Source organism: Pteropus vampyrus, unplaced genomic scaffold (genome assembly GCF_000151845.1).
Source record: "Pteropus vampyrus isolate Shadow unplaced genomic scaffold, Pvam_2.0 Scaffold185, whole genome shotgun sequence".
Lineage (NCBI taxonomy): Eukaryota > Metazoa > Chordata > Mammalia > Chiroptera > Pteropodidae > Pteropus > Pteropus vampyrus.
Window position 1 is genome coordinate 2,325,375 of NW_011888966.1, and position 10,995 is coordinate 2,336,369.

Genomic DNA, 10,995 nt, shown 5'->3' on the forward strand with positions numbered 1-10,995 from the left:
CTTCCAAAATAGTATTATTGTGAAGATTCAATGAGTTAATATATGTAAAGAACTTGGCATCAAGTAAGTCAAATTCCTTTATCACCCATGTATGCCTTATCCACCTATCTCTGTTACCATTTTTGTTGATTATTTGATCCAAGTTTGTCTCCTCGAGTGAATGTAAACTCCATGCAAGTGGACACCCTATCAGTTTTACTTACCACTGAATCCCCAGGCCTTTGCACAATATCTGGATCACAGAAGGTTTTCAGTAACTGTCTATTGAATGACTCATCGTTATGCAGTATGATGATGATAATGATGATGATGACCACAGTTCGCTTTTATAGATTGTGGGACAAAAGCTGTCACAGATATCACCTTAGCAGGGGCTGCTCAGAACAGTGGGTCACCTTCCTTACCTTTACCTGCCCATAATGATAATAACCCTCCCCAAGTGTCTCAAAAGCCTTGAACACAGACCCCCTTTCTTTGGTGGTTTCAGGCACAGACCTGCACGATATACTCAAAGATCAGAGCCATGCTCCCTAGGGTGGTGATGTTGGCCAGTGTTGAGAAGATGGATAGCAACTTCAGGTTCTGGATAAACACCAGCAGGATCAGGAAAGGCAGGATGGTCAGCATGTAGAAGCGAATGTCCAGGATGGGGGTCAGCACCAGGATCTTCCTGGGGTGACAGCTATTGGAGACCATGTGGGCTTCTTCTACCATCTGATGCAGAGCATAATGAAGGACAGTGCAGTTAGGGTTGCAGAATTAAACACAGGATGCACAGTTAAGTTTCAATTTAAGATAATAAACAGATAACTTTTTAGGAAATATGTGTCCCAAATATTACACAGGACATAAACACAGTAAAAAAAAAATTTTTCTTTTTGCTGCTTATCTGAAATTCCAATTTAACTAGGTGTCATATATTTTTATTTGCCAGATCTGGTAACCCTAACTGTAGTGCCCATGACTGAGACAACCAGAAACCCTTAGAATCATAAAATCTTAAGGTCGAAGGGTCCTTTTGTCATCTAGCTCAGCCACCTCTTCCCCATCAAATGGTTTTCTTTCATACATCCAGAGCACGCGAGTTGATTACACAAGAATATCTTCTTCAACTTTAGAGAGCCCTAAAAGCTAGAAAGCTCTGACTATTGAGCAAAATCTGTATATTTAAATATTCCATCTATAATACTTGCCATAGGATGGCTGTTTGAGTGTACAAAAACAAATACACTCCCTCTATTCCATGAAGTCAAGAAAGAAGGTTATGATTGATTTGTAATGCCTATTAGGGATGCAATGAGGGCAAGATTGTAGCTCGTTTGCTTTACATTTAGTCATCTTCTATATGATAACCTTGAGATACCCAAAGTAAATTCACCAACATTTTTAAGGCTAAAAATCCCGAATTATTTCTGATTGAACATAATTATAAGACTCCCTCGTCATGCTGGTTTCTCTTCTCATGTGTTGCTTTGGCTTCTCTAAGATTTTTTTTTTTTCTCTTTTTTAGGCAAGGCAACCCTTGGTTGACCTCACAGATTGCAAGGACCTTGTCAACTTACAATCCCTTATTTTTTAATTTTTTACACCTACAGCACCTGGTCTTCCTAGGTGGTCTCCCATCCAAGTACTAACCAGGCCCGACCCCGTTTAGCTTCCGAGATCAGACGGGATTGGGCTGCAGACTAAGATCTTTTTTAAAAGTCATTCCAAGACTGAGAAAACTCTCAAGAGCATTCTGATCAGGGGGTAGAAATTTAGTCATCTCCTCCCATGATCTCAATACTACATTTCTGCGAATGCAGCCCTAGCAGCAGGAGGTCTGCTTGTCTACCACTCTGCCCTGAAGATTTATTTACCTGTTGTAAATTGTCTGCTATAAACATAAAATAAACACTGCAGAAGCCCAGTTGGGTGATGATTAGCAAGAAACTGACAATGTACCTGAGAAGGAAAAGAAGAAGCAGATGGAGGGAGAAAAGTTATTTTTTTAAATGCAGTTATTTTAATTTTTTGAAACAATTATTTCTGTTATTATTTTTAATATTTCCCCACTTTTTTCTTTTGAAAAACTTCAAGCCCACAGAAAAAGTTGAAAGATTAGTATAATTAAAATCCATACACCTTTTAACTAGATACACCAATTGTTAACTTTTGGCCCTAATATGTATGTATATACATATTCATAAACACACGCACACACACACACACACACACACACACACACACACACAGTTTTTTTCAGAACCATTTGAAAGTCAATTGCAGGTAAAACACTTCAACCCTAAATATCTCAGCATACTCTTCTTAAGACTATGATATCCACAAAATAAACTTCAATATCCTCAAATATACAGTCCATATTTTTTTAAATAACCTTATCTCCAAAATATCTTTTATAGCAGTTTTCATTTTTTTGATTCAGGATCTAATCAAAGTTTATGTATTGCATTTGGCCGTGTCTCTTTAGTCTTTTTTCATGTAGAACGGCCTCATAGACATCTGCCTTTTTTTGTTTTCCATGACATTAGGTTTCTGGGAAGAGCCCAGGCCAGTTGTCACACAGAATGTCCCACATGTGGACTGTATGATAAGTTCCTCATGATTAACTTCAGATAAGCACTTTGGCAAGCATGCCAAGGTGATATTTTTTACTCCTTTTCATCTTATTGGGAGCAACATGATGTCCTGTGGTTCCACTGTGATGGCGACTGCCAGCCTGCTCCATTGCAAACATACATTCCTCTCTTGGTACTCTGTGGGGCAAAATTTTGAGACGGCATGAATAATCCTACTCCCCTCCAACCAAGAGCTTTAACATTCACCGATGATCCTTACCTGAATCAATTATTTTATCGGTGGTTGTGAGGTAGTGGTTTTCTTTTTTCTTTTTCTTCTTCTTCTTCTTTTTTTTTTTACGAAGTGGTAGTTTTTTAATTCTATCTGTCATTTCTTCTAAATTTATTAGCTGGCATTTAAGAAACGTATTCTTCCCCCTTTTATTTCGTATCACAATAGGCTCATATTATTTTTTATTTAACATATTATACTCCATTACCATCATTATTCTTTTGGATTCTTAAATTGTCCCCAGTTCAGGAATTCATTTATTTTTTAACAGAACGAAACCATGTTCCAGTACTTAGATTGGATTGTGATACCAATTGCATCAGAATCATCTGAGGATTATACTAAAACTACATATCAGTCTATAGAGTCAGGGGCTTGGTGGTATCATGTGAGACTTCGGGATGGAGATTTTTTTCCCTATTTATTATGGAGATTTTCAAACACATACAAAAGCAGTGACAATAATTCAGTGACTCCTGGGTGGCCATCCCAGCTTCAACAGTTATTAAGCTTTTGCCAGTCCTCTTCCCACCTATCTCTTCACCCTACCACACACATGCTTATTTTGTTGGAGTATTTGTAGCAAACTAGAGACCTCACTTCACCTGTAAATAATTCAGTATGCAGCCCTAATGGACAATGACTTTATAGATATATACATATATATAACCACCATGCCATTACCATCCTTTACAAAATTAACAATCATTTTTTTATATCATTTAATATTCAGTTCATACTCATATTTCTTCAATTGTCTTCCAAGATGTCTATTTTACAGTTGGTTTCTAAACAAGTCTATACATTACATTTTGTATTTTAAGTCTCTTAAGGTTTTTAAACTGCTATATTCTCTTTGCCCTGTTTACTTTTTTTCTTGCAACTTTTATTTTTTATTTTTCGGTTAAAGATACCAGATAATTTGTCCTGTAGTACATCCCACTTTGTAGAAGTAGTTGATGACTCCATAATGCCAGTTATCTTGTTTCTCTATCCCCTGCGTTTCTTATAAACTGGTATTAGATCTAGCAACTTGATTAGACTGAGGTTCTTCATTTACCTTCCTGGTGAGGATATCTCTTATTTCTGAGATGGTGTTCTATACTCCCTACTGTGTCCCATTATAAGATTCCTCATGTCTGGCTGTCCTGTGTGTAAACATGAGATGCTAAGATGGGGTCAGGTGGTATCAATGTATTCTTCCTTTATAAAGTTTCCTAATGGCTTGTGCACCATCGAGGATTGCTGCCTACATGGAATGAGCAGTAGTTTTTAATCAAGCTCCCCAGGTATCTCTTAGCACATTAAAAATTGCAAATCAAAAAATTGGTTTAAATATTTTCCCAATTTTTTTCTCAGTTACTGGACCTCCAGAGAAACGAGGTGGGTGGCAGCGAGATGTTCCAGTCCTCGCTTTGCCACTAAATTCCTGTGTAACCCTGGGGACCTTTATTGCTCTGGGTGGGCTTCGTTTTTCTCCACTTGAATAGGCATGGATAATGGTGATGTTTAAGGATCCTTTCTGCCCAAAAGTTTTACTGAGAAACTCAGTGTCATCAGAAACTGATAAACTTTGGTGAGAAAAGATGGGCAACTGCAAGTTACCTACAATTACTGCCCCATAATCTCACCTGTCTGATAATCAGAGGGACTGCTAATCAGGAGATCAATGACCTATTGAGAGTTCCGGGTGAGGAGCTGCCCAGGTATCTTGGGAGCCACCATGCTGACTCATTACCTCTTGAGGGCTCTGCTGGGAAGTCTAAAAAGTTAGGCTCTTGATCAAATTTCTGTCCCATTATTATCTCTGTCTAGGTCCCTGGACACGTTATTTTGTCTTTATGAGCCTTGGTCACCTCATATTCCCAGGACAATAAAGACCCACCCTTCCTACCTTACAAGATGTTGAGAAGATCAGAGGAGTTGAGACATAGCAGAGCATTTTGTGCCATAAACTCTTTTATCAAGCTGGGAACAGCACAAAAGTTCATCATTAAAGAAAAGATTAAATAAATCTATGGTATACGTCTACACCAGGGAACATCGTGAGCCTTAAAAAATAATGAAGACGATCCACATTGTCCCAATGTAGAAAGAAATTCGAGACATATTGTTAGATGAAAGAGCATATTTCCACAAAATATCAATTAACGCACAAGAAAATGCAAAACGAAATGTCTATTTCCATTCACGCACATCTATCCGCAAACATGCAGTGAAACGGAAGTCTAGAGAACACTGACTAACTTGAAAGCAGTGATTACTTCTTGGATAAAGAGGGGGATGGGAGATGATGCTATCAGAGGAGATGCTCTATATCGTTTGATAGTTTGCAATAAGGACTTCTTCATTTAAAACGTGTGTGACTAGAAATAAAGGAAGAGCAGGTAAGGATTATTGTTGCTATTGCTGTTGTTATCATTATCATTATTATGACTACTGTGTCGTCTATGACTACTACCTCCCCCACACCGAGTGGGTCCTCAGCCAGGCGTTTTGGCAGGTTTTGAGACCATACATCATGGCCTCTCCGTAGTTCACGAAAGTCTTTTGCAGTCTAGAGAAAGGACAAGAAATGCATAACTTAAAACATTTTTGGTAGAGGTACGATTTACTCCGAAAGTGAGTAATTATTATGTATTTGTGTGTTAACATGGAGCATTCCAGTAATTTCCTAGCAGCAGTATTACTGAAATATATTATAGCAGTATATTTTTAAAACTTTCAGGAGTCTGCCTTTCCTCTATTTCTGTAGTAGTCTTTTTAAACATGAATATTTAAGTGGATTTTTAAAAAGTAAAGAGTAGCTGTGAATTGAGTAGGTCTGCAGACCAGGAAAGAGGGGTTGTGATACGTGTGAGGTGTGCACACTGGTGGGGGGAAGAGGGAGGACGGTGGAGGGATGTGGGGATGGCCAAGGCAGTGATTCTGTCTTTTCTGGACTTCCATTCCCCGCTTCGCACGGCTGAGGGTGTTGGGACATTTGAGATGCCTGTCCCGGAACAGATCCCACGCAAAGGTGATACTTAGGCTCCTGCCCAGTAGCCTGTAGGATGTGACACCCAGGTTCCTGCCTATCTTGTCCCCCTCCCTAGGCGGCCTTTCCTAAGGGTAGGGAAGGCCCTGCTCAGGAACTATCTATGAGTATGTGGGAGCCGCAGCAGGTTGCTGAGGACCTGGATTCCCAGTGCTAGCTGCATGACTGAGGGGAGCAGTTGGGAGAGGGAAAGAGACCCAGATGGGTCAGAAAACCCAAGGTTTAGATCCCGACATGCTCTCTCAGGTAGCGGGGAGACTTGAGCAAATGTCTTTAGATTTCTGGGCCTCAGTATATTTTTACATGTGGTCTGCGTTTGGGGGAGCAGATGGTGAGAGATGGATGTGGTGATGCACTGGAATGTGCATGATCCTTCTATTTTTGTTATTATTCATTGTGCTTAGCATTTCAAATACAGAAGAGGTCACATTACATAGGACTGGCAATTGTATTAGTTTGAGGGTTACAAATTCAAAACTGCGGGGACCAGATAGTTATCAGAGATATCGTGAGGGAGGCTAGGTATAAGACAAGATGGGGAATAGTGGAGACAGTGGCAAACCCTCTGGTAGACATCTTGTTCTAAAAGGGATTGACCGAGACTTGACTCCAGCTGAAAAACGAAGCCCCAGAGGTGCCAGATTTTCTAACTGGCAAGGAAAATATGGAGATCTTTGGTTAATTGTGAACTCTCCATGTTTTTAAACATAGGCCAAAACAAAGCAAAACTGTGGAAGTCTCCCAAAACATATCTGAAGTCCATAGTTAGCTCTTAGGCCATCAGTCTGTAACCTCTGTAAACAAAACAAAACAAAACAAAACAAAACAAAAATGAAAAACAAGTCATCATAAGAAAAAAAAAAATCAGGAAAAGCTTGCTTGGTGATCTAATGGTCCCAGCAGGCTTGAGGGCAGAAAAGATTTGCAAAATGGTTAGAATTGAGTCAGACAGGTTTTGGAATACTGGCTCTGCCATGTCCTAGCTGTGTGACCCTGAGCAAGGCATTTAACTCATCGAAGTCTCAGTTTACTCATCTGTAAAATGGGAGTGATCATAGTGCTATAAAAGTTTGCTAAAAGGAGTAATAAAAGGAGGCTTGCAAAGCTCTTGCCATGTACCTGGCGCATGTAATTGTGCAATAAATCTAATTACGGAACGAGTAAGTGCTCTTATAAGCGTTTTGTGAGCTGGAAAGTGCTCCCCATAAGTTAGGTGTGACTGATACATACTCTAGATACACCTATTTGGGTCTGATAATTTGGCTTCATGGAAAGTTTCATTTAATATCTCTACTTTGACTTTTGAAGCCTTTCTGTACATCTGCAAGGGCCCGTTTAGACTTGCACGTCTCGGGAGCAGCTGAGAGCTGTGGACAGAGAGCCATCAGGTGGTGGGCTATAAAGGATTATCAACCACCTATGAGTTGCTAGATTATAAATATAAAACTCTCACCATTGTTTGATTTCATTGCATTTGTCTCTTCTTTGCATCGAAGTTTTGAAAACGTAGAGTATCGTGTGTACTTTATTATTAATGACTAAAGTCACTATGAATTATTAATTTCATTGCTATTTTTTTCTACTTTTAATAAATTGAACCCAAAAGTTTTACCTGGAAAAAATTACCCTTCCTTACAAGGTATGTGCACTGGAGGTGGGGTAAGTTCAGGGTGGGGAGATTAAGAGGAAAGACATCCCTAAGTATCTTGCATATATTCAGTAGTTTACAGAGCATGTTTGCATCTTTTATCTATTTGATCTCTCTAGGTTCAGGGAGTGCAGAAACTTGACAAAGTTGTCCAGCTAGTTAGCAGCAGAGTTGGGCTGGACCTAGGAATTTCCAGTTGGGGTTCTTTAGTACCCCTTCCACCACCTCTGTAGAATCTAAAGCAGCAGGGGCGGGGGCCTGAAATGTGGCCAGTTAATTGGGTCAGTTGTCAAAGGAAACTCAACACACCCTCAAATGGGGCCTGGCATCGGGGTGAGAGAGAAGCAGGACTCTCACCTCTGACTGAGGTGATGAGCACAGTTCAACAGGATGACCATGCAGTGCACAGTGAGGACCCCGATGGCCAACAGGCTGATGGGACCAACCTGGAGAGCAGAGGAGAGGTGGGGACGGTGAGCCACAGACTGACTGCTCCCGCACCCGGCCCTCTCCCAGCCTGGGTGCTGGAGCCCCTCTCATAATAAAGCTGCCTCTGGGATGACAGCCTCAGCCCCCATATGGTCTGGTTTGAATGCCCTTCTTAGCATTGCTGCAAAGTGGCTGCCCAATCTCTGCTAGGATACTTCCAGTGATAGAGCACTCACTACATCCCCAGACAGCCCATGTCTTTCCTCCTTTACCCCGAGTTCTGCCTTGAGTTCCCTCATTCCTTTGTCCTTAAGTCCTTCACGATGCTTGAAGACCAAAGTTCCTCTTAGAACTTGGTTCTCTTTCTCTAGTATGGGATTGTCAGCAGGGGCACTAGTGACATTTTGGGTCAGATGATTCTTTGTTGTGGGGGCTGTCCTGTGTGTTTTAGGATGTTTAGCAGCATCCTCTGGCCTCTATTCACCAGGTGTCAGTGGCATCCTCTCCCCTCAACTTGTGACAACCAAGAATGTCTCTAGACATTGTCATTGTCTTTGGCGAAGGTGAAGTATGTGAAAAACTATCCTCAATCACTGCTCTAGTATATCTAATTTGTCAATATCTTTTATTTTTTAAATAAAAATCGTATATATTTAAGGTGTACAATATTATTTGATACATATGTATATAGTGAAATGATTACTGTAGCCAAGCTAATGAACATATCTTCTCAAAAAAATGGAAAATAGTTTCCATTTTTTGTATATGTGAAGAGATTAAAAACAGCAGGGCTCATTATTATTCATAATCTCCCAGATGTGATCAGATGTACACAGAGTAAAGAAGGACTCTGACTCTCACACTGCCTTTGTTCTGAACACTCATGCCTTTCCTGATGTGACCTGAGATATTATCTATCACAAAGAAACAAATGAGAGATCAAGAACACCACTAGATTCTACTATAATGTAGCCTCCGTATAGTAGAGACTTTTAAATAAAGGCTCGAGAATGCACATAATAGATGCTCAATATATATTTCTCAAATGAGTCATGGTCAGAGGTTCTGGTAGGATACGGAGGGTACAGAAGTTTACTGACTCTTAGGAAGCAAAAATCAAAGAATAAAAGAGCTATCTCAAACAGCAAATACCACACCAGCAAAGATGGTTTGGCAAAGGGCCATTTGGTAATAATACTCTTTGGAAGTTCTAGAACCCTGAGGATTCCAAAGCAGAGAGTCCCATCTCTGGGTTAGAACTATGAATCAGAAGTCATGTCAGAAGCCAGAATCTCCATTTGCCTTCTTTAGACATCAGGCCTGGAGAGAAGGAGAAATTTGCTTCAAGTAAGTGGAAATAATATATTTGGCATTAATTCAATCCAATAGACATGAATTGGGACTTCCTGTGTGCCGGTCTCTATGGCAGGTGTTGTGGAAAGGTGTAAAGGTAAATCAGAGAGTTCCTGCTATCAGAACTTTCAGGTAAGCGAGGAAGACAGGTATATATTAAAAAATAAGTATCTCTCATCTTTGTAAGTGCTGTAAGAATTTCCCGTGAGGTAGATATAATTTCTCGAAAATCAGAAGGTGAAGGTGGCATTAATTTAATAGGAAACCGTTAAGTTTTACAGAGGAGGGAGAAGGGAACAGCACAAGAAGAAACAGAGGTGGGATGGCAGGGAGTACGGGGATCGGTGAAGACAGTCATGATCCTCATCTTCCAAGCCACTTCCCCACAATCAGTCGAATGGTTTCAAACAGGAGCCACACACTGAAACAGCTGCAGGGACCAGGCTGCTAATGTAGCTGTAGCTGAGTGAAATGGGCTGGATGTAAAATCCTGGGGACTGGGGGATACTGTGGCAAAGTCGATTCTGTACCAGTTTGTGAGGATGGTGGATCTTTAAGAATAATGGCGGGGTGGGGGAATCGAAGGCGGTCGAAGATACAAACTTCTGGTTATGATATAAATAGGTACTGGGGAGATAGAGTACAGCATGATAACTGAGTTAACACTGCTGTACAGTATATTTGAAAGTTGCTAAGAGAATAGATCCTAAAAGTTCTTAGCGTAAGGAAAAAAATTTTTTTGTAACTATATGATATCGATGTTAACTAAGCTTACTGTGGTAATCATAGTGCAATATATGTATGTCGAGTCATTAGGCAGTACACTTTAAACTTAACCAGAACTGCATGTCAAATATATCTCAATAAAACTGGGAAAAGGATAATGTCTTACTCCCTCCAGGCACACTTCACTTGGCTTCAGGTTGGCTCCTGTGGATTGATGCCTGCAGGCACATTTCCTATTGCAGAGGTATCCCCCAATTGCTCATTGATAAACAATGCAAAGGTCTCAGGGACCCACCGCCCCATTCCTCCAAATGCATAAACCCCGTTCCCCATCACCAGGTCCCCCTTACCAATAAGCCGGCATTTTTCATGGCCAAGGGAAGCCCCAGGAGCCCTGTGCCGATATTGCATTTCAATAAATGGATCAAGGTTTGCATCATCCTGTGCAGGGAGAACAGGGAGACAAGAGGGCATGTTAGTGGGTGGCCCAAAGCCCAGCCTCCTTCCAGCATCTCCAGTACCGTCTGCTGGGAAGAAGGACAAAAGCAGACGAAGTGGAATCTGGTTCAATTCTGTTCCCAGGCTCTGTCCTGGAACATCTGATCCAGGGCTGGTGCTAGTTCAATGGCTCAACAAATATTTAACACACAGTAAGCGCTAAAGGAAAAGTTGATAATTGCTACCAACTGAATAATTCCCTACTACCAGTTTATTAGTTAATTTGTCCAATGGTTTTTTTTTATGATTTATTCACTCAAATAATATTTATTGAGACCTGCTAGGTGCTTGGCATTTAGATAGACTATGAAAGACTTAATAATTTTCTCAATTTACAGTCTCATTGTTGATTCATTCACTGGAAAAAACAATCTCTCACCATATATGGAGTATATACTTTTTCTAGGTTACTCCAGATCCATTTCCTCAGCTAATAGTCACTGTGCATTTATTC

The 10,995-nt window shown here is 40.4% G+C and overlaps 1 protein-coding gene across 1 annotated transcript in view; it reads right to left on the bottom strand.

Annotated features, from left to right (window-relative positions):
• Positions 1-10,995, bottom strand: part of SLC36A3 (solute carrier family 36 member 3) — a 25,295-nt gene that overhangs the window by 9,553 nt on the left and 4,747 nt on the right. The window contains exons 3-6 of the mRNA XM_011371237.1: positions 7,893-7,981; positions 5,312-5,407; positions 1,860-1,944; positions 496-714 (exon numbers count right to left, since the gene is read on the bottom strand). Of these exons, the coding sequence (XP_011369539.1) occupies positions 496-714; positions 1,860-1,944; positions 5,312-5,407; positions 7,893-7,981 (489 nt within the window). The remainder of the gene's footprint in view (positions 1-495; positions 715-1,859; positions 1,945-5,311; positions 5,408-7,892; positions 7,982-10,995) is intronic.